Source organism: Periplaneta americana, chromosome 5 (assembly GCF_040183065.1).
Source record: "Periplaneta americana isolate PAMFEO1 chromosome 5, P.americana_PAMFEO1_priV1, whole genome shotgun sequence".
NCBI lineage: Eukaryota > Metazoa > Arthropoda > Insecta > Blattodea > Blattidae > Periplaneta > Periplaneta americana.
The window spans coordinates 178,041,987-178,067,670 of NC_091121.1; the positions used below are offsets into that span (position 1 = coordinate 178,041,987).

At 35.2% G+C, this 25,684-nt stretch overlaps 1 protein-coding gene across 7 annotated transcripts in view; it reads left to right on the forward strand.

The window, feature by feature from the left end:
• The window catches only part of LOC138700302 (uncharacterized), a 507,020-nt gene that overhangs the window by 153,572 nt on the left and 327,764 nt on the right, over window positions 1-25,684 (forward strand). For 4 of the 7 annotated variants that reach the window (XM_069826822.1, XM_069826826.1, XM_069826824.1 and 1 more), the window contains exon 5: window positions 15,273-15,332. The exons of the other annotated variants lie outside the window; for them this stretch is intronic. In XM_069826822.1, the coding sequence (XP_069682923.1) occupies window positions 15,273-15,332 (60 nt within the window). The remainder of the gene's footprint in view (window positions 1-15,272; window positions 15,333-25,684) is intronic. 7 annotated transcript variants of the gene reach the window in all.

Here is a 25,684-nt window from a genome sequence, read left to right on the forward strand (position 1 = left end):
TCTATTACAGGTTTTCTATTCATTTCAGTGTACCCTGTCGTTCCTTTCAGTCTGCAAGGTTATTTCATTTCCACCCTGTATATGAATTTATGAAAAGTTAATTCTGTCTATTCTTTTGTGGAGCGTAATTCTAAAATCAATCATACTCTTAAATCAGAAACGATTGTAGCCTACGTATAAAGTAACGGAGAGAAAATAAATGGAAGCGAAAGAAGAAGCGTATATAACAGACTGTTAGAGTATAGTGTATAAAAATAATGAAGTGAGAGGTTAAAAAACTCTGATAGCTATGATACAACATCACGCAAGTTCTAGTACGAATTCCATTCGTTTTAGTACATATCTGATATAGACAGATACTTTAGCCTTCCTTCGTTTTCCTCATGTTACCTGTTCATATTAATTGCAGTTTCAACTATTTATGTTTTCATTAGTCGAAATATACAAAACGTTTCCTATAATCCAGGTTCTTGCTCCCACAGATAGCGGATTTATCAAAGAACAGATCCTACTAAATTTGCGGTGGACAGAACATTTAAATCACTAGATCACTATCTCACAATCACTACTGTGTTCTACAGGGTGATTCACGAGGACTTACCGTCACGTACGGATATTCTGAGCAAAAAATGTCATATAAACATTTGTCCTAATCTCAATATTTTGAAAGTTACATTAATTGGAAATTGTTTGTAAAATACTTTTTTTTCTTTAGTTTCAAGGGTAAAAGAATATTATAAAGAGAGAATGAAGTATTCAGAAGTATCATTTATTTAATTGGCTAGTTTTCTGAAGCTAAAAATGTGTTGTCAGTTGCTCTGTACAGATTTTGTTTCTCAATTTTTAACTAAAAATTAACATCATTCTTACGCACTTGTCACAAAAATTGTTACAGATCATACGACTTTAGGAACTTGATTCTGGAGAGGGTGGTCTTTTTTTAAACTTTTCCTATTTGGTGTAAAATATTAATTTTTTGTATGTACAGAGCTCATAGCTGTGGCAACTCAACCAAATAAAATATTTTGAAAAAAAAAAATTATTGGGGGGCCCAAATTTGAAAAAAATATACCCAATGCAGGATTGTACTAAAACCGATATATCTAAACCGTTTTTAAAGATAGATTCAAACAATTTTTTGCAATGTATTTGCAAAAGCATGTTCTACAAACTGTCGGTAACAGAATTTTGATATTAGTCCCTACGTTTGTAAAATAAACGATTAAAATTTAATAACAATTTTCTGAATTCGTTTCTTGCAAACAAAAGGACGTATTTTTAAAATGAAATCAATTAATAAAATTCTGTTACAGAGAAAAGTTTCCTAATAGTTTAAAGAATGTATATGCCAAATTTCATGCATTTATCTTTAATAGTTCAGAAATTATATCCATTTTTGTCTGGCAATGTAGCAAAAAAATGAAGTTACTGGAAACCGATAAAAGCGGACGTGTGATTTAAAAATCCATAGCGCAGGAAGTTTAAAAATGACGTCCCAACATCCGATAAGGGCACAAATTCCCACAAAATGTTATGCAATGGATTCCACACATATCAAAGGGTATTTTAAAGAAAAAAATTTTTTTTTGAAAATTTCATTTACCGGAAACCACAATAAAAGTGGGCGAGTGATTTAAAAATCCATAACGCTGGAAGTTTAAAAATGGCGACTCAACATCCGATAAGGACACAAATACCCACAAAATGTTATGCAATGCATTCCACACATATCAAAGGGTATTTTAAAGAAAACAATTTTTTTTTAATTTAATTACCGGAAACCACAATAAAAGTGGGCGAGTGATTTAAAAATCAATAACTCAGGAAGTTTAAAAATGGCGACTCACCATCCGATAAGGACACAAATACCCACAAAATGTTATGCTATGCATTCCACATATATCACAGAGTATTTTAAAGAATTTTTTTAATTTATTCATTTTTCACAAAAAAATACCATCCTCTCCCCTTAACAGTTTTATTATGCATCCAAATGTACAGTCTTGAAGAATTTACAAGAGTGACGTGATTTGTAACAATTGTTGTGATAAATGCGTAAGGAAATTTAATTTTGTAGTTAAAAATCGAAAAATGAAATCTGTTCGAAGCATCTATGTAATTCATAATACATTTTTAGCTTCAGAATATTAGCTAATTAAAGAAATGATTATCCTGAATAGTTCATTCTTTATCTGTAATATTCTTTTACAATTATTATTATTATTTATCATATTTTATATCAAAGTAAAAGCATTATCATGACGTATTAGCCGCCTCGGTAGTTCAGTTGGCAGAGCGTAGGCTTACGACCGCAGGCCAAAGTTCAAATTTCGGCGGTGATGGAGTTGTATTTGTGATTATAAAAATCAAGGTTGTGAAGATTTTTCTCAGGATTCTCCCGTTTTTCTCCACATTATTCCACAAACAACCTCCACAGTTCCCCTTTCATTATAATCTCCGTCTCGAAAAATAGGAAACCACTTGTGTTTGCGTGACGCCGATTCAATAGTTTGCAATGGAGGGTGTTACCCGCAGTTTGGCCAATTGGTACATGGCAATGATAGTGATTCTAGACCAATGGCGGGCATTCGTGCGGCATTGCTGCAGCGATGTCAGACCTCAGCGAAGCATCAAACTTAGCCCCTATCTTCCCCTTCCCCCACTCCATGAAAATACTTCGCGTGTACGTGGCGGATTATACTGGATTGCTGTACTTCGGAGCTTCATTAGTGATACAATGTCTTTCGCAGAATCATATGAATCTAGAGGATATCACACTTACAAGAAAGGCTGTTCTTTCATTTCTCATGTTTAGGATCATTTACAAATATTCAGGACGCGAACTTAAATATGTACATTCTTAAAATAGATCACCTGTTATACGAGTTCAAAGAACACAGATTCAGTGATTTTCAAAGGATGGAGAAAGATTTCAATATATTTTCCACTCCTTTTCATGTTTAAATTGAAAATGTTATTCCAGAATTGAGGTACCGGATTTGCAGAATGATGGCTTCTTATAAGCAGAATATGAAGGTCTACTGGGGGCTTTAATTTTTTAAAAGATGTCCAGTACTACATATCCACTGCTTAGACAGTTTGCTTAAAAAATAATGAGTACTGTCATTTTCCATAAATATGGTCCTGGAACATAACTATTGTCCACTATACAACTATTCAAATTTTGTACTCCATAACGTAGTACCTCGTTTGTCTATATTCTTGCTGTACTGTAGTTTGAATTCAAGTCACTGCAGCTATCTACGAACGGTCTATGTTACTTCAAGAATGATCTTTGAATGATTGTATCGTGGACCATAGTTGTGTTCCAGGACCATAGTTATGGGAAATGACGGTATGTATTCATCAACCTACCAATGCGAACAGCTGTTTTCTAAAATGAAATTTATAAAGTCCAGCCACAGATCCCGCTTAAGCGATGCTTATCTCCTTGCGCAACTGAAAATAGCATGCACAGATAAATCCCTATTTCGAAGAAATTGCTTTGAAAAATGATTAATTAAATATCACGTGAATGGACTATTCTAATTACATATGGTAGGTAGGAGTGTAGTGGCGCAACTGTCTGTAAATCCGTCACTGCAATGTAGAGTGCAACCCCTCCCACAGTATGTAGTTGCCATTTAAATCCTGTCTTGTGGGTTGCGTTCATTTTGCCCACCACTGTTCTAGACGAATCATAGATCTGCATAAGAGGTACCAGAGTCCTCCAGATTCTTTCCGTGTTTTCTCTTGAGGATATAACTACTCATGTAGAGCAGTGAGTTAAGACCGAGTAGAATTAGTACGGTATATGTATTTAATGATTAGGGATAAGGAATGCTTATTGCAGCTGATGATGCAGCTGACTTAGCAGGCAGCAAAAAACAGTACGCAAATCATTCCAAAAACCTGTGTTGAAGTGCTTAGAAATGCTAAGAAATGCTCAGTTTCCCACCCGATAAGCACTCTTGAAGCGGTCGGCCTTCGTTGGGGTCGCCATGTCTGCGACGGTCGTCTGTCGTCGTAGTTGCCGGTGCCCACGACGCCTTTCCTTGCCCTCGGCTGCCAGCTCTGTCGTATATGGAAAGTATCTCGAGGAAGCACGTCGATGTCAATAATTAACTATGTACACTGATTAATTTGGGCGCCAGCCTCCTCGAGATTACTCCGGTAGAGGATGAGGTTCCCAGGTCAGCTGCAAAACGGTCGGGACATGGGGTTTGGGAGACGTGCTCGTAGGCTGAAATGATGTAGGCGCACACCAGAAGTTGTTGGTAAGAACTATGAAAACGTTTATTATTATTATTAAGTGTTCGTTTCAGATTAGCAGAAATGCGCGTCCAAGTGTATAATATCTCGCTCTCACTTCCCGCAAGTTGGTATACTAATTTCTGAGTTCACGTAATTATATCTTTTGTACTATAAAACACCAGTAATATAACGGACAGTTGATAACGTGATGAGAGGAAAGAATTCAGACTTATAATAATAATGCAACACACGACTTCTTACTACACCCACTAAAAAATTCTAAGTCCGTAAATTGTTATACTTCCGAGTTAGGTTTGCCGAGAATATGTGGAGTGCAACTTCTCCGTACGCGTTCTATATGCCTTCTGTCTATCTGCCAAATCTATCCCCTACTTTCAACCACCAAACATAGAATTTCGCCCTCCTATCTATATATCACGTGTCTCTATTAAGAATCCTGATTGGCCATGATTACACTTACGTCACTTAAGACGCGTTCTTCAAAAATTGTTCGTTAACTAGAACATCCCCTTACTTCCGGGGTTCTGACAATTCTCTGACATATACCAGATCATCTCTTTTGGAACCTGGCTTGGCGTCATCTTACTGACCACCCGCAGGCAAAGTCTATACATTCCCTCATCAGTCAACTCCACGCCTGGACACATGTTTCCTGTCCGCCTAGCTTCCTTTCGGCCTTCCTGTCCACCTGTTACTTCCGTCTCAGATTTTGAAACTAACTTACACGTCCGCGCATCCTATCCATATAAGAATATTAACACGAAATACTAATCTAATGAAAATCTCCTCATCCTATACGAGGAACCGTCTCACTCTGTACCTCTCTCTGTGATCTTTTATGGAAATTTTTGTAATAATTTTAATACAATAACAGATAAATTTGATGCTAATGTGTTACTTACTTACTTACTTTCTTTCTTACTTACTGGCTTTTAAGGAACCCGGAGGTTCATTGCCTCCCTCACATAAGCCTGCCATTGGTCCCTATCCTGAGCAAGATTAATCCAGTCTCTATCATCATATCCCACCTCCCTCAAATCCATTTTAATATTATCTTCCCATTTACGTCTCGGCCTCCCTAAAGGTCTTTTTCCCTCCGGCCTCCCAACTAACACTCTATATGCATTTCTGGATTCGCCCATACGTGCTACATGCCCTCCCCATCTCAAACGTCTGGATTTAATGTTCCTAACTATGTCAGGTGAAGAATGCAATGCGTGCAGTTCTGTGTTGTGTAACTTTCTCCATTCTCCTGTAACTTCATCCCTCTTAGCCCCAAATATTTTCCTAAGCACCTTATTCTCAAACACCCTTAACCTATGTTCCTCTCTCAAAGTGAGAGACCAAGTTTCACAACCATAAAGAACAATCGGTAATATAACTGTTTTATAATTTCTAACTTTCAGATTTTTTGACAGCAGACTGGATGACGAAAGTTTCTCAACCGAATAATAACAGGCATTTCCCATATTTATTCTGTGTTTAATTTCCTCCCGAGTATCATTTATATTTGTTTATGCTCGACCATGCCGAAATGTAGTAATTATACACCTGGTAGCAGACCTTTAATGCATGACATTAAAGTACACCTACTCATTAAAGGTCAGGTCTTTCAGCCAATGACGACTCAGGTTACAACTGTTCAGCCAATGACAGGTGAGCTTTCTACCGTTATAAAACCGCAAGTATCGATTATTCTCGGATATGCAATCGAAAGAGAATTAGCGAAAAGTCACGGAGGCTGGAAATTCAATACTGTCGCAGAAGGTTATGTTCTGTTACTATAATAATTAGCGTTAATTGTAAATAATATTCAAATAAATTCAATTTGTCATCTCGTTTTTCAATGTCTAATTTAATTTCAGTGTTATCTCTGTAGGTTCTTATGGCCTAGCAAGGTCAATGTGGACATCTGTTCCTCGGAAAAAATCAATACTTTCGTGTCTGCGCACATCTCACAATATACGGGACATTGCTAAAAATTAATAATATCAAGTTAGAAATATGGTCGAGCATAAAAAGTCGTATGAAACTCGCCTATAATGGTAATTAAGAAGCTCGTATGAAAATTATGAAACTCGCTTGCGCTCGTTTCATAAATATCCATGCTCACTTCTTAACAACAAACATCCATATCGTTCTGTTAACAAGACAACCCGCTGTAATATTAACCTGTTGCATGTTACGAGATCGGACAAGTTGACACTGCTATATAGCATTCCCTATGAGTTAATTGTCTGTAGGATCAGTTCATATTGATAGGATTCCTTCTAAAGCAGTGGCTTTGAACGTTATGAACCCCTTGAATCTCAATAGGCCCTATTTCATGTAATTAAATGTCCAGCAGTGATACATATTTCTAAATCTTTGATTCCATAACTGATAGAATTTGTCAGCATATATCACAGATATAATTTTAACAGATATGTACAACTAATTCATTCAACATATGTTGTTCAACTGTTTTTAATTGAATTTTAACTATTTTATAATTAAGACATATCTATTGTGCATAATACTTTGTAATTCTGGTTTTTCCACATTAGACAATGATGTACAAATACTTTAAAAATCACATATGCATTCTGACATACTTCTAAAAAAACTCATCTGACTTTCTAGTTTCCGTCATAATAGCACAATTCATGCATGCTGTAAGTTGCCAACCAGATATTCTATAATGTGTTTTCGTCATGTTCAGATGAGACTTAATGATGCCGTAAGGCGAAAGCACTCGTCATAAAATAAAATAAAATATATTTTATGCTCGACCATGCCGAAATGTAGTAATTATACACCTGGTAGTAGCCCTTTAATGCACCTCATTAAAGTACACCTATTCATTATAATTCAGTTGTTCAGCCAATGAAAAATCACCATTGTACCATTATGAAACCGCGAGTATAGATTATTCTCGGATATGCAATCGAAAGACAATTAGCGAAAAGTCACGGAGGCTGGAAATCCAATACTGTCGCAGAAGGTTATGTTCTGTTACTATAATAATTACCGTTAATTGTTAATAATGTTCAAATAAATTCAATTTGTCATCTCGTTTTTCAATTCTAAATCAATTTCCAGGTTATATCAAGCCTAATGTTCATGTTATTCTCTAGATTATATCAAGGTCAATGACACATTCGTTCCTTGGAAAAAATCAATACTTTCGCGTCTGCGCACATCTCACAATTCAGGTCAGTTCCGCTTTTCACTTAGATAACCATAACATGAATAGTTATGAATAATTTCAAGTTAGAAGTATGGTCGAGCATAAAAAGTCGTATGAAACTTGCCTATAATGGTAATTAAGACGCTCGTATGAAAATTATGAAACGAGCGCAAGCGAGTTTCATAAACAAACATACTCGCGTCTTAATTACTACCTTTATAGGCTCGTTGCATAATGTACTATTATACTCAATGATATAATTCATTGTTTAAAGTGATAAGCATTGACTGAACAGTAACCTAATATAATTAACTCATCGTAATCAACTACTATTACTAGGCCTACTAGTGATATTAGAGGAGAAAAATTCGCTCCGACGCCGGGGATCGAACCCGGGTACTTGGTTCTACGTACAAGCGCTCTAACCATTGAGCTACTCCGAAGTTCAATCCACAGCACCGGATCGAATCCCACTCCTCCAGTGTTTTTCCCTTTGTGGCCTGACTCCAAGTTCGACATATATGACATTTATATTAAATGAACTGCCATTATACAAGGAGCGCACTCAATTGAGTGAGTTGGTGACCGGAATTCCATAGTACCAAGTATGTAGAACCAAGGACCCGGGTCCGATCCCCGGCGCCGGAGTGAATTTTTCTCCTCTAATATCAATTGTTACCATAACAGATATATTCTGTAGGACCAAAAATTAAACTTTACTAGGCCTACTAATTCTAACTCTACTACTACAAATTATGTGCCAATACTGTCAATCCACCCATTTTGTCCTTGAGCCGGCTTAATTATAAATTTGATCTCTGTCATTCCTTGGATTTACTAAGTGAATTCTTTTTGGCATGTAGATGATTCCAATTTATTCTCCTACATATTACGCACGTATGTTCTATGTATTTTAATTTTTATTTATTTATTTACTTATTTATGTATTTATTTATTCATCTATCTATCTATCTATCTATCTATCTATCTATCTATCTATCTATCTATCTATCTATCTATCTATCTATCTATCTATCTATCTATCTATCTATCTATCTATCTATCTATCTATCTATCTATCTATCTATCTATCTATCTATCTATCTATCTATCTATCTATCTATCTATCTATCTATCTATCTATCTATCTATCTATCTATCTATCTATCTATCTATCTATCTATCTATCTATCTATCTATCTATCTATCTATCTATCTATCTATCTATCTATCTATCTATCTATCTATCTATCTATCTATCTATCTATCTATCTATCTATCTATCTATCTATCTATCTATCTATCTATCTATCTATCTATCTATCTATCTATCTATCTATCTATCTATCTATCTATCTATCTATCTATCTATCTATCTATCTATCTATCTATCTATCTATCTATCTATCTATCTATCTATCTATCTATCTATCTATCTATCTATCTATCTATCTATCTATCTATCTATCTATCTATCTATCTATCTATCTATCTATCTATCTATCTATCTATCTATCTATCTATCTATCTATCTATCTATCTATCTATCTATCTATCTATCTATCTATCTATCTATCTATCTATCTGTCTACCAATCCGTCCATTTATTTATTTATTTATTTATTTATTTATTTATTTATTTATTTATTTATTTATTTATTTATTTATTCATTTATTTATTTAACTAGCTAGCTAGTGAGTACAAATTACATTTATAAAACAAAAATGTTTCTAGCCACTACCGTAAGAGCCAGGTTCGTGTACGGTGTGGTCTTAGTCAATAATATAACATAAAATTTACAAGGACAGTTTACTAAATACAGCAAGTGACTTAATTCAAACCAATAAATGCAACACAAGAGCAAGAATAAAGAAGAAAGAGAAAAAGAGAGAAAAATACACATTTAATATAAATTAACAACCCGACAGAAGCCAGTGATATTCAATAAAAACATGAATATAGTCGACAGAAATAAAAGGTAAAAAAATACATTTGTTAATATTATATATCATGGATAATTTTACAAATTAATTTTTTAAAAGCTTCAATTTTAAAATATTTCAAATTTGAAAATGGTTTGTAATTTTATTATAAAGTCTTGGGCCGAAACTAGCACCATGTTTAAGAGCTGCACTTGTATGACATTTAGGCTCAATTAATGGGAAAGTAGACTTTTGTCTTCAAGTACGATTAGATTTATGTTTTATTTTATTTCTGTGGTAGTAAGTTAGTAAACTATATTTATAAATTTCTTCAATAGGCAATACATTAAAATCTGTATAAATTAAATTTGTTGGGTAATCCATATTTTTGGTTAGACAAAATTTTATTAATATTCTGTGTAATAAAATTAATGGATTAAGTACAGATGATGCTACTCCACCCCGATTTATTATTGTATTTTTTTTATTTAGATTACTAGCCGTACCCGTGCGCTTCGCTGCACCTGTTAGAAATAAATATAAAGTAATTACATAATTAAAATAGGACGTTTGATCCAGGGATAGAAGGATAAATCGTTTAATGTTACTTAATTTAAGTTGTATTTAAATAATTAAAGTGCGGTCATTTTGGTCCAGAAAGCAATCATTTGGTGCAATGACAATTCCTTTAACATGTTTCTTAATTGTTATTACATGCAACCATAGTTTAATGAAGATTGACATATCATTTAGTTTTAATGTGTATACTTTATATTACTTGCTATATGTTTCAGAAGTTACTGTAATAACATTGTAGAATTATGTCCATCTAGAGAAACTACACTTTCCAATGGTGAAATAATAATTAAACAATTAATCAGCTTCCGATATTACTTCATACAAACACAGAAACATTCTCTTAGGCTATGTTTAATAGCTTTCGATTGTTGTTGTCCAAGGCCCCTTATAGACGAAGTCATTTGTTTTTATTTCAGTACAGCGCCTTAGATGGCGTTGTTATTGTAATTTTAAAACTCATTTATCTAATTAAATATCAGTCCTATGAAAATTTTGTATAGAATAAAAATTATCGGAAAGTATGTTTAAAGAAACTTTTGTTATGTAACATTTTTCATGAAAATCAATAATAAGCGAGATATTTCGATTTATGTAATTCAGGCCCCCTTATAACCCCCTTTTAAATAAAGTATTTTGAATGTCATGTAGCCTAAAATCTAAGTTACAACGAACTTAATTTATATTCCAATTTTCATATAAATAGGTTCAGCCATTATCGCGTGAAAAGGTAACAAACATACAGTCAGACAGACAGACAGACAGACATACAAGCAGAAATTTCAAACAAGCGATTTTCGGTTTCAAGATGGTTAATTATACATGGTAACACCAATTATTTTTGGAAAATCGAAAATTACCAGAAAAATTTTGGCTACAGATTTATTATTAGTATAGAGATTGATTTAAAACTGGTCATTTTATATTTATTCCGTTAATCAGTGATGATATACGAAATCGGTTCAGTTTTCTATATCCATTGATTTTCTTGAAGAACCCGAATAGCGTGGATGTCAGAGTTGATGCACCCGACATCTATAGGAGTTTAAATTCAAAGTGTTTGTAACTAGCGCCATCTAGCGAGTAGCGTCTGAACTAGAAGGAATACGTACTGATCATATCAATATATACAGTATACTTTGTTGATTACAAGAAAAGTAAACCAATTCTAAAAGCAGGCGCAGCACTAGTTACGTGACCCAACAGGTTGGCGTGCTGTTAAGTTCGATGCCCAGAAATGAATAATATGATCAGTTTCTCTGCATCGTAGAAATGAAGAATGCAGACCTTCAGCATCCCCCACACTTTTCCACATAGGATACACATCGCATGCTGAAATGTGCATTTTAGTAGATCCTGAGGAACTGAGTAATAGAATAATACACTGCAATAAGTGTCATTCGTTCTTATTAGCATACAGGCCCACACCGATAAAGTAATAAACACTAGACTGAAATTTGACCTCAGCAAATACCCACATTACATAAACAATGACTTCACATTGGAATCGAGCAATAAAATATCTGACTAAAGATTGCTTTCAGAATGATTCTTCATTCTTTCATGTTTTATGCTTGTCAGTATCTGACATTTTGATTTTACGCTCAGTGTCAGTCGGTTGAGAAGCTTTTGTCATCCAGTCTGCTGTCCAAAAATCTGAAAGTTAGAATTTATAAAACTGTTATATTACCGGTTGTTCTTCATGGTTGTGAAACTTGGACTCTCACTTTGAGAGAGGAACATAGGTTAAGGGTGTTTGAGAATAAGGTGCTTAGGAAAATATTTGTGGTTAAGCGGGATGAAGTTACAGGAGAATGGAGAAAGTTACACTCAGTGTCAGTCGGTTGAGAAGCTTTTATCATCCAGTCTGCTGTCCAAAAATCTGAAAGTTAGAATTTATAAAACAGTTATATTACCGGTTGTTCTTCATGGTTGTGAAACTTGGACTCTCACTTTGAGAGAGGAACATAGGTTAAGGGTATTTGAGAATAAGGTGCTTAGGAAAATATTTGTGGCTAAGCGGGATGAAGTTACAGGAGAATGGAGAAAGTTACACTCAGTGTCAGTCGGTTGAGAAGCTTTTATCATCCAGTCTGCTGTCCAAAAATCTGAAAGTTAGAATTTATAAAACTGTTATATTACCGGTTGTTCTTTATGGTTGTGAAACTTGGACTCTCACTTTGAGAGAGGAACATAGGTTAAGGGTGTTTGAGAATAAGGTGCTTAGGAAAATATTTGGGGCTAAGCGGGATGAAGTTACAGGAGGATGGAGAAAGTTACACAACGCAGAGCTGCACGCATTGTATTCTTCACCTGACATAATTAGGAACATTAAATCCAGGCGTTTGAGATGGACAGGGCATGTAGCACGTATGGGCGAATCCAGAAATGCATATAGAGTGTTAGTTGGGAGGCCGGCGGGAAAAAGACCTTTGGGGAGGCCGAGACGTAGATGGGAGGATAATATTAAAATGGATTTGAGGGAGGTGGGATATGATGATAGAGACTGGGTTAATCTTGCACAGGATAGGGACCGATGGCGGGCTTATGTGAGGGCGGCAATGAACATTCAGGTTCCTTAAAAGCCATTTGTAAGTAGGTAAATAAGTCAGATTTAGGCCTAGGCAACCTAGGCAATTGCCTAGGGCGACAATTTCCAGGGGGGGCGACATTTTCTCTCTCTCTCTCTCTCTCTCTCTCTCTTCCTTTTTATTTCCTTTTTCCCTCTCCCCAATTTTCATTTTACAGAGAAATTTATTTTTAAGGACTTGTTGGTAAATAAAAAATGGCGAACTATTATTATTGATTTCATTTTAAAGCGAGCGGTTATGTGTGGGTGAAATTTAATAAAGCAAGAACTTCACATCAGCTTGTATGTCTTTCGTTGCTTATAGTCGAATGATATTTGTTTCTTCTTTAGCAGTTCTCGGGATGACAGCTTAGATATTCTCAGTCTCTGGTAGTCTGTCGATGTGAGATCCATTTCTAATCTGAAACACGTTGTGATGGAATTCATAGGCCCGGTTTCTTCAACATTTGTTAAATTATAATAGTGTATTATTCCATTTTAACTGTAAACTTAACAGTTGAAGCATTTCTTCAACTACTGTTAGTACTAACAGGCTGTTAAAACCTATGTTAATTTAACTGCCCAATTTCGTGCAGTTAAATCATTTAACTCTCTGTTAGCATATAAGTAACCAATATGGCTGGTGCGTTACATGCTGAACTTACATATCTTGATTATTTATAAAATGATATCCATGAATACATAAACAGAGCAGATGATTTCTGTGATTTGACAGACCAGAAGTTCATACAAAGGTATAGGCTATTTTCTGCCAAGCCTCACTTTTCTCTTTCAACTTAGATCCGTGTGTTTGTTTATTCTCATTAATTGGTTTATACTGCGAAATAATTTCCAGCAGAAGGTTTCTTTCCAACGAAGAGAAATTAGTCCCACGATTTCTTTTTGTTCCAGTGTTTTCCATTTCACAACAGCAATACCAATACGCCGCTCCACGCTATTGTGATACAGACGAGCAAAGAAGCTGAAATTAAACAACGAAAACAAGCGAGAATCGCAATTGTCACAGTTCAGAAAACAGAAGTGAGCCTATACTTTGTTATAGGTTATGGTTAAACTCTAGAATCTCTGGTCCTAACAAAGAGTTAACAAACAGAATGTTAAAATGTGAAATGTAAAGTCGAAGAAACGCAATATTTTTAATACCAATTCATACTTTTAACTTACAGTTAATTAACGCTATGTTAGGTGCATTTTAACAAAGGTTGAAGAAACCGGACCATAATGTGTGGAATAGTGTGGTAAACTATGTTGATGAGGAGTAGCGTAGTTGAATTTTGATATGGGCGAGGAAAGGCCGATGAATTTTGTGGAAAATCATCTAATTAATTACTAGAATTCTCCCTTCTTTTTTCTCTCTCTTATTCTTCTGGGTTTTGTAAGTCTCCCAGCTTGTGTGGATCACAGTGCAGTCGCTCCATCTCTTTTGTCTTTCATACAGAGGTGAGCCTGCCTGGAGAGAAATAAAAAATAGGTTGCAGCCGCCAAATTACTCTTCAAGGAACGACCACTCATATAAATTGAGGGAAAGAAGGCAGAGGACGGACACTGGAAAGTTTTCTTTCCTCAATCGTACTATCAGGGGCTGGAATGCTTTACCTGCAGACTTACTAAAGGCTTTACCAACAACCAAAATGTATTTAAAAATAGGCTTAAGGACCTTACTAATAGACGGTAATTATACACAGTAGTTAAAGGGTGTAAATGATATGTTGTTATTGAAGTGTTGTATCAGTGAAGAATTATGTTGTGTCAGTGAAGTGTGTTGTATCAGTGAAGAAGTATGTCGTGTCAGTGAAGTGTGCTGTGTAAGTGAAACGTGTTCCTGTCAGTGAAGCTTTATAGTTTATAGTGGCAGTGCATAGTATTTGAACAGTGAAATGTTTTTGAAGTGTTAGTGAAATCAGGATAGAATCAGTGAAATGTGTCGTAGTTCCATTGCAGTGAGTGAGTTGACAGCGAAATGAGTGTAATTTGAAAGGTACTTGTGCAGATATGAACATATCATACTCGTGGGTTTTAGTTCGATCTTAGTTTTAAGATACAAATTAGATTTATTTCAAATGTTATTTTAAGTGGTCGTTTCATTTAATTTAGTATATTCCCTGTTGTTGTTGTTGTTGTTGTTGTTGTTATTAATTATTGTTAGTATTAATTATTAGTATTATTATTAATTGTATTTTTAATTAATAAGTTTATTATTGTCATTATTGAGTGTAATTAGTTACCACTGCCACCGGTATATACCCACTGCAGTGTGAATAAATACATACATACGTACATTGTTCTTAGGATACGAGTCCCTTTAAATTTTTACAATTCTGTTATCCCTTTTTTGACACACGTCAATTTCATTCATTTCTTATCTTTATAGTTACAGAGTGGAAAAAATAATAATTTTTTTTTATCCATGTTGAATCTTTCGTACACTACTTTTAACACTTGAATATAAATAATTGATTGAATGGCGATCTATCAAATTTCTATGTCACGGAATATGATACAATTTTTTATCAAATAAATATGATCAAATGTAAGATTTTGATAGTGTAATATAGGCCTTATGCTGAAGTTACATCCTGAAGATAAGAACATAGGTCCATCTGTTGCTAAGCTATTAAACTAAATAAAACCCATGGGTCTTTCAGATCCATGCGCGACTAATAGTAGTTAATCTTGCATTATTTATCGAACTGTTTCGTAATTAAGTGAACAAAATATGAAATGTATTTTATTTTTCAGGTTCCTATCGGCCTTCCATTATTGAAAAACTGTAAATTAGTCAAACGAGTCATAATTTTTGTAAGTACAGCGTGTGGTTGAAACTTGTATTTGTAATTTTGGACCTGCTCATTATGTGAATAACACTGCATGACGTTTGTTACTGTGAAACAGATTTTGGGTTTTGCAACCGTGTGACATTTTTCACTAACATGTTCCATAATCAGGGTCTTATCGCTCTAAATCAGAAACAATAGTCTATTCTGCTTGGTTCGATAAGTCCAAATAACTAGGCTGAAAGTACAGTTAATCTCCATTGGGAAACTTCATAATATGATGAATAAAATGCATTTATTTATACATAATGGATACAAACACAGTACATACGATCCTTTGCAAGAGCCTGTACGGCTATTAGTACAATAGCTATGCTCACTTTATGTTTTTGGGGGGGGGAGGATCTTACGACGCTTTATCAACTGCTGTGATTATCTAGCGTCTGAATGAATTAAAGATGATAATGCCGGCAAGTGAGTCCAGGGTCCATCGCCGAAAGTTACCCAGCATTTGCTCTTAATGGGTTGAGGTAAAACGGTTCCGGACAATTGGCCACAGAAAATTGGTAATAGGGACAATCCGCCACAGATAGACAATTTGCCACAAATTGACAATTTGCCACAGATAGACAATTTGCCACACCGTCCATTATGCAAAAATGGGACCGTAACAATTTCTTTAAATGTGAATTAGTGGCAAATATAACTTTCACGTTGTCCTCCGGTTCAAAATACAACAACCACCTTTCTCCTTGAACGGTCTTAGTGTATCTGTCGGCTATAACGTTCAGTTCGTCAATATTCCTTGGTTCAGGTGGTAGGTGCAGCTTCCTGGCACGGCGCACAGCTTTTTTAATAGATGGTTTCTTCGGTAGATTCACATTGGCTTCGTTTGAAATAAGCTGTAACTCATTTTGAATAATGACAGACGTTGGTTCTCGGGAAGTCCCCGCCCTTGCCTTCATGTTCTCTACACATTCCTTTGCCTTAATCCTTCCCCAGCCTGCAGAATGATTCTTGTGTTCAGACGGTTCTTTGACGACACTGCTTCCATCTGCTGATAACGTGACTGTTGCATTACACCGCCACGCATGTCACAGCGCCAAACAACTCCATTCTTATTTTCTCCAAGTCTCGTGTACATGTAGCCAAGATTATATTAATTTGCCAGAGCCTCTTTCTGATTTTGTGAAGCGAATTTCTTCCGCCATAGTTCCTAATTAGTTTACAACTTCTGGGTTTGTCTTGTGTTACCATAGAAATATATTATAAATTGTTGCGAATTTGAGTATTGCCTTGAATTTTAATGTGTGCTAATTGTCTTTGATACGAATTTCAATTATGTGGCAAATTGTCTTTGATACGAATTTCAATTATGTGGCGAGTTGCCTCTGTGGCCAATTTTCTGTGGCCAGTTGTCCCCAACCCGAAGTAAAACCCCAGAAAATCCTCAACTAGGTAACTTGTACCAGTCAGGATTTGAACCCGAGCCAACTCCTTTCATGTTATGCTAACCGTTACTCCATAGGAGTGGACTATGCACACTTTAAAAGAGATGCAAATACACACAGTGAAACAAAAGAAGATTAATCTCTAATATTCCTTATTTGCATCCAGGAACAGCATTACCCACTGCAACACTATTAAGTAACTCTAACCTTTACTTCTTTGGCCTCCTTCCCTTCAGTCAGTTCCACCCAGCGCTGTCGATTTTGCCATAAATTTTCCCATACCCTCAAAGAATTTGGCGTTATTTAATATAGACATATCATATTACGTCGCCAAGTGTCCTTTGCTACGAGTAGAGGTAATGAAGGACAGGTATCCTCAGAGTTTCAAGTGGCTTATGGCTACAATCATTGTCATGAATAACCAGAGTAATGGTTAAAATAAATAGTTATGAAAGCTAGTTCCTATATATTCGTAGTTAAAATGTAATAATGAATTAAGGGGGAGGTACATAATTTCTTAATCGTTACCTTCAATTATAAATTTTCTAAAATTTTATATAAAAAAAGAAAAAAATATATTTATATTTCCTGATGGAATGAGATCCTAGACTATGTTGTTGATGTAGGTCTTCAAAACATTTTAGTGAAACAATCATACAGATATTTAATTAATTGTATATTTTATCATATAATGCTTTACAGTTGTTAAAATAATTATGCAAATGTGATATAATTTTTATGGTCATTATTAGCTATTTTAATATTTTGAATAGTGTTTTATAAAGTGTAATATATGAAAAGTTTTGTTTATTTAGCTTTTATGGTAGCTGAGGTATAAAAAAATGAATTGCACTAGATTTTTGCAAGCCAATGGTGTACCTCCCCCCTTAACCACATATCTTACTTACTTATTTATAAATGGCTTTTAAGGAACCCGAAGATTCATTGCCGCCCTCACATAAGCCCACCATCGGTCCCTATCCTGTGCAAGATTAATCCAGTCTCTATCATCATATCCCACCTCCCTCAAATCCATTTTAATATTATCCTCCCATCTACGTCTCGGCCTCCCCAAAGGTCTTTTTTCCTCCGGTCTCCCAACTAACACTCTATATGCATTTCTGGATTCACCCATACGTGCTACATGCCCTGCCCATCTCAAACGTCTGGATTCAATGTTCCTAATTATGTCAGGTGAAGAATACAATGCGTGCAGTTCTGCGTTGTGTAACTTTCTCCATTCTCCTGTAACTTCATCCCTCTTAGCCCCAGATATTTTCCTAAGCACCTTAACCACATATGTATTTAGAAAAATATCAAAATACAAAGTAATAATATACTAATAATGAACCTGCGCAACGAATATAAGAACTAATCTTCTCATGATTACACTCATTGCTTATAATCTTTTCATTGTAAGAATAATCCTACAGTAAACAGTGTCACGTGACTGAAGTGAGGCTTGATTGGCCGCAGTTTGGCGCCAGAGATTCTCAGTAAGAGATCCCGCCCATTGTTGTACATTCTGTTTCATGTTAAACATTTCCCGTTACTCGTCAAGTAGACCTAACCTCACTACTATGCATTCGTTTGCTTAGAAAACTATTACTTTATAATTAATTGAGTGGGTTCAACTCAATTTACTATATACATTCAACACTATACCTTACTGTATTTCTCTCCGTTTTTGAGAGGGTTTCCACTCTTATGTTTAGTACTGGCAACCACAACATTGAGGATGCAGAAACCATACTATCACGTGCTTACGAGAACAAGCTCAAGTAACGTCAGCGTATTACAAGAACAGACCACCTCGGTATTACTCTTAGTATTCATCCGCTTACAACGTAAATAACAAAATATAAAAGTAGCTTTTCTCTTACATAGTGTTTTACATATGAGTGAAGTTACATCTTTCGTCATATTTAATAATTAGAATTCAATTTTTATTTTCAAATAATACAAGGTTACGATTTTCAAATACGGAACTATATTTTCCTGCGTCGTGTGAGTGTTTCGACTGGGAGCCAATCACGGGTATGACAGCCACGTGCTTGTGTTTACATTAGGATTTTTCTTACAGCGAAAAGGGTATACTTCACAGTGAAAACCAATATGGCGGACACAACATAAGTCTAGGAAAATGATTGGACGGGTATAATATTGAACGTTGGTGTGTAGGTATGAACTGTGGTTAGTAGTAAGGACACTTGCCTACGAATGTAAAGCACAATTCTCTCTTGTTTCTCTCTCTCTCTTTTTCTCTCTTTCGCCATTTCGCTAAGTTTTGAGAACGTGTAAAATCGACTTCTATGACAAGTTTATTAAAAACGTTTTCCCAATGTATTATTATTTCGTAACAAATGATAATTTTAGTAGGCCTAATAATTATTATTCTCCTACACTTTTAATGAATAAATGTTACCTTTAGAGCAGTGATGTATAATAATATATAAAAAGAATTTACTTACTGGTTTTTAAGGAACCCGGAGGTTCATTGCCGCCCTCACATAAGCCCGCCATTGGTCCCTGTCCTGAGCAAGATTAATCCAGTCTCTATCATCATATCTCATCTCCCTCAAATCCATTTTAATATTATCTTCCCATCTACGTCTCGGCCTCCCTAAAGATATTTTTTCCTCCGGCCTCCCAACTAACACTCTATATGCATTTCTGGATTCGCCCATACGTGCTACATGCCCTGCCCATCTCAAACGTCTGGATTTAATGTTCCTAATTATGCCAGGTGAAGAATACAATGCGTGCAGTTCTGTGCTGTGTAACTTTCTCCATTCTCCTGTAACTTCATCCCTCTTAGCCCCAAATATTTTCCTAAGCACCTTATTCTCAAACATCCTTAACGTATGTTCCTCTCTCAAAGTGAGAGTCCAAGTTTCATAACCATAAAGAACAACCGGTAATAACAGTTTTATAAATTCCAACAGCAGACAGCAGACTGGATGATAAAAGCTTCTCAACCGAATAATAACAGGCATTTCCCATATTTATCCTGTGTTTAATTTCCTCCCGAGTATCATTTATATTTGTTACTGTATATAAAAAGAACTAAGCCAGAAAATTCAGAGGAGCACCATCTTACTGAAAGATTATAATATTAGCGTTGTGTATTTGGGGCACTGCAAACAGTCCCGACATATCAAGGTAATTTTGCGTGGTATGGTTGATCAGTAAATAACTATAGCAACCATGATAGAACAAAAACAATATCAATAACGGCAACAAAAACAACAGTGACGGTAACAATTTATCCGTAGTAATCATGGAAACCATGATAAGACAAAATCTTGGAGAGTTTCTCTTTTATTTAGTGATGTTTCACAACTCAATCATGTTTCATTGTAAGTACAACAGGCTCTAATTTAAAATTCTACTGTGACTTTAAGTCAAACTGTATTACCGCTACATATTACGGCTTTTTGTAGGCCATTCGTTTTCTCGTGAAACCAAATGCATGCGTGTGCCGTGGCTCATAGCAAGAACCTTATGATGAGGGTGAGTGAGCTAGCTAGCTGCAAGTGGAAGCGTAGTATGGGAGGGAAGCTTCTCAGTTCACTTTTTCCTTTCTCTCATACGCAGGTAAGTTTCACGAGGTACCAAAAGACCTTACTGTTAATATTACTTGTCTTTGTACAGACCCAGAAACAAAATTTAGGCCACCTGAATTTTCTAAGTTTCAGTTATAACATGCTGCGCAAGCTCAATGCTTCAAAAATTAAGTGGCCCAAATTTTGTTTCTAGGACTGTACTACTACTTTTCCTATTACTACCATTCTACTGTTTTTGCGATTAGGTACTATACTATTGTGGCTTCTGTTGCTGCTACTAAAGGAAAGCAGAGACATTGCACATCAAATCATTAACCATTATTAAAAACAAAATAGGACCCAACACTGATCCTTGAGGCACACCATATTTTACATTCATGAGCTTAGATTTATTGCCATCAATGAAGAGAGACTGTTGACGGTTACTGAAATAAGACACAAATAATTTTAATTCATTACCTCTAATACCATAACATTGTAATGTTTCTAATATAACATCATGCGAAACACAGTCGAAAGCCTTATTTAAATCAAAAAATGTAGCAGAATTAAATTTGTGGTCCTCAAGCGCTTCTAAAATATAACTAATAAAACTAATAACAGTTTGATAAAGCGTTGTAAAATAGCCAATTAAAAGAAAGTTACTCGTCGACTATAACACAAAGCAAGTAAACGGCGAATAACTAAGGCACAGTACTTCAACGGGGCACGACCCACGCCGCCTTCTGTTATACACAGTAGATGGACTCTTGAACACAGTTAACATGAAACCATTTGCATCTTCCCCATCGGACACTAAGTTTCGCTTCCTGCGTGACTAATTTATTAATACTACTGCAATTGCTAAAACTGAAATTATTATACGTCTTGATTACACAACGTTTAACACTGTATCACTTCGGAATATGTCTGAATAGACTTTCTTGTGTTAAATTTCAGCGTACCTTGTTAACATGTTTCGACCTATTTTGGGTCATCTTCAGAACTGGTCGCTGTTGGTCTTGGCGCCTCTTGTTTTCTGTGAGGGTGCGTTCGTAGTGCAGAGTCAAAGAGTGTATTTGTTTTGAAATTGAGTTGTGTCTTGAGAACTTCTACATAGGACAGACAGGCAGATCATTTCAAACTCGTTACAAAGAACACATCACAGCCATAACAAAATTACAAAACACCTCCACATATGCAGAACACATCACAAATGCCAACCACACCTACAGAGACATCAACACAGACATGGAAATACTGCACATCCAACCAAAAAGCCAGAAACTAAACACACTAGAACAATATGAAATATACAGACACACGAAAACACACCCCAACGATATTCTCAACACACAACTCAATTTCAAAACACATCCACTCTTTGACTCTACACTACGAACGCACCCTCACAGGAAACAAGAGGCGCCAAGACCAACAACGACCAGTTCTGAAGATGACCCAAAATAGGTCGAAACATGTTAACAAGGTACGTTAAAATTTAACATAAAGTCTATTCATACATATTCCGAAGATGAAATTATTACTAATACTAGCTACTATTATTATTTTCACTGTTACTACTAGTAATAGTATTATCACTATTTTTAAGAACAATAATAATTTTTACAAAAATTTTCGTAAGCAAGAAAAGTGAAATTTTAGAAGTTACAAACAGATGCATGCACTGCAAGTTTTTATTCTACCCCAAACAGGAAGTCGATCCTTGGTTGTGTATAAGTTAATATGTAAAGAGTGCTACGGTAATGGCTTTCGTGATTGTATTGCATGTTGCTATGTGGACGATGAAATCCCCAGTTCCTGTGTTGTCATGCGCGTCGATTTACGACGAACTACGTTTCAAAACTTTCACGATTCATCGAGTCATGTCATAAACCCACTTCACTTACCATGCATTTCCAAGTGTAATGCTTTCTTTTCCCTCTGTCATTTGCATCTTAACCTTGGCTGTGTTCGACCTTTCGACCTTTTAGGAACTTTCAGCCCTATAACATTTGAAGACCACGTGGAATTAGCACAACCCTGAGCTCCCATAATATTATTTATCTGTTTATATATTTATTTTGTTGTTGTACATAAATAGTGGGTTATTTGGTAGAGGAAAATATGTAGCTAAATAACATTATAGCTTAAATGTTTAAATGAGACAAAAAGACAAAACAGAACAGTATCTTAGTTATCAAAATTTTTTGGTTCTATTATATGGTATTACCACAGTCTAGTATATACAGTCATAACGCTTAATACTTACTAAATTTGCGAACATAAACAGTTGAAATATGCATCCATAGATAGTTGCTCACCACCAGGATCGCTACTATCGCCTCATCACAGACTCTTTCCCTAACAGACCATAAAATGTATTGTACTTTCGATATCGTGTTCTTTTGAAAAAAATTAACACCTTCCTTCCACTATTGAAATATGAAATACATAAGGTTTATATATTATTTTCATAAAATATATATTATATTCTATAAACTCACCTTCCTGGATCTTTCGGAAGAAGGATAACTCTAACCTATATTTCTTACAATTTATAGTACTACAAACGTCTCCTTGTCCCATATTATTATTCAAATTATTGTATTTTAGCCCTTTACATTTATTACAACCGATAACGAACATTTCACAATTTACCTAGCTTTTCACAAAAATGCGAAATACGGCACAGTTAATGCTTTTTCGATCTAGACCAGGCCGTAATGTTTGTTCGGGTTTTCTGTTTCAGTGTATGGAGCTGAGTGAAATTTTATATTATAACTTTATTGCTTATCATTGATAAGCTTTATTTAGTGTAATGTGTCCATAAGTTCCGTTTACTTCTTGTTGCATAATATGTTGCAGAAATAATTACAAAACTGTGTTATTTTAATGTGAAAATAATTTTACATGTTAACATAATCTGTTCGCGTCAACATTTCAAGTTTAGAATGGAAGCTATTTTGAGGTTTAATAAAAAAGAATTTATATTGTGATTTCAGTTTAGCACATCAACATTCCTTAATTTTAGACAAAATATACCATACCACTCCTATGAAATTAGTGTACGTACAATTGTGTTACTTCGTCTCTTAAGTAATAGATAAATACAATATTTCAATACTCAATTGCAGTATCAAAACACAGACAAATTGAATGTCGGGGTATCATACATGACATTATGCTTAATTACAACGTATGATTGCGAATTTAGGAATATAAGTTAAATATAGTAAACATAACCTATAATTTTCATATGAATGGCAAGGCATTGGAGATCACTAAATTTAGACAGAAAGGGGCAACTGGTACAGTAAACATAATCTATAATTATTTCAACATATCTAAATATCCGTGCGGTGCAATTAAAAATTATTGAATCGTGCATAAATGAATGTACAAGAATTTTGCAATATTTAATCGAAATAAAGGCAGGTATTACACATACGAACAACGTAATTTTCACACAATAAATAATATTACATCTTAACTCGCAAGTGAATTATGTCTGAAGTGTCTCATAATCATTGTTTTAAATTTTATTAATTGAAGTACACTACATTTTTGAGAAACATATGTTACTGTTTATGCATTCCAACTAATTTATATGGTTGAAACGCCGCCCTTCGTGATCGAGTTAAGCGAGTTACATGGTTTGCCTTACGGTCTGTATTAGATCACGATTGCTGTGGCACAGTCTATTGTTCCTAGTACTCACAGCGCTCCAAGCGGCTAGCAACTATCGCGAGATTTGCAAAAAATCACCCCAAGCTTCGTGACTGTATATAGTAGATTGTGATATTACCTATGGTTATATGAATAGAAAAAAAAACAATTCTCAAATAAATTTGCATTTCTAAGAAACATAAAACATAACGTTAATATCTTTTTTACTTGAGATTGCACACTTGATCTCAAACGTATGAAAGGAAAATTTCTAGTCTTTTATGAAGGGCCTAGTAATTAAATAAAGACTGGGGAACGAATTATTATACACTGAAAGGCAGAGGTGATGTTTCAAATAGGCTACTTGATGGTTTATACAAATATAACAGTTGCCAAAGTAGATAAAATTTCAGTCATGTATAAACAACTATGGCGATTCAAGGCTGCTTGACGTTCGGGACTTCGGGAGTGATCAATCGCGATGTCTCGGAACACTCACAAGCAGTCTTTACGTCAACGACGAGACGTATACAACATTGTCGTGCGGGTTTTCGGCTTTGCGGGCGCTGTTAGTCTTGCTTTCTTGATCATTCTTCGTCTCTAATTCAGATGTTGCGGTACAGAGATGGCCCAACCTATCAGTGTCGGTTGATGAAGGAGGATGGCCCACCTGTTAGTATCAGATTCACAAATGCCTGCCAGACTACTTGTCGGACTGGAATAATTACAGAGTTTAGAGCACACAGGAGGCCAATAATGTAAGCCTAAAGACCGGTTCACAATAAACCGGTTCACAATTAATTTTCACGTTCCCGTTCCCGAGTTCCAGCAAGCTTCTTGTTAATAGAAGAGAATGTTTTATTTTCGCTGGCAGAGTTAAGGCCATAAAGCCTTCTCTTCCACTCAACCAGCCTTTATCAATATAATGCTCACATTTAAATACATTTATTTTAAAAAATATTTCCGTTTTAGTTCTCGTTGTTGTTTCCGTTCCCGGTTTATTGTGGACCAGTCTTAAGTGTTTAGATCCATACTCGATCCGGGTCTCAACAACGCGGCAAAGTAGTTCCTTACACATAGTTTCCCATAACGTACAGACTGCAGTACATTTGGGCGGGGGTAGAACTCTTCAGACCACCAAACTTCAAATCAAACATGCAATGAAAACTCTGTCATTGGTTGAATAGCAATTATACTTCTCTCTGCCGACAATGTTTACATCTCCTGTCAGACATTATGGAACGAAGTATACTTCTGGAAGTGTACCAAATGTGTTTAGGTTTGCCATGACGCCTTTATTTGTTCGGTGTCCATAACAATTGCATTCGCCTAATATGTCCGTACCTCATGAGGTTCTTTCTCATGTTTTATTATGTCGCATTACTATATTTTCTTCCATAACCCATCATTAAAAATTTACATACCTCAATGTATAGCGCATATTGAATGATATTAAACATCTCGACCTATTTGATCTATGTTTATCATTTATTTTACAGTTAACATAGTACGTAGATGAAATTACTGAGGATCATCAGTGCGGTTTTAGGCGTAATAGATCGACTATTGATCAGATTTTTTGTATTCGACAGATATTGGAGAAAAATGGGAGTATAAGGGTATAGTACATCAGTTATTAATAGATCTCAAAAAGGCATGTGACTTGGTTAAGAGAGAAGTATTATATGATATTCTTATTGAATTTGGTATTC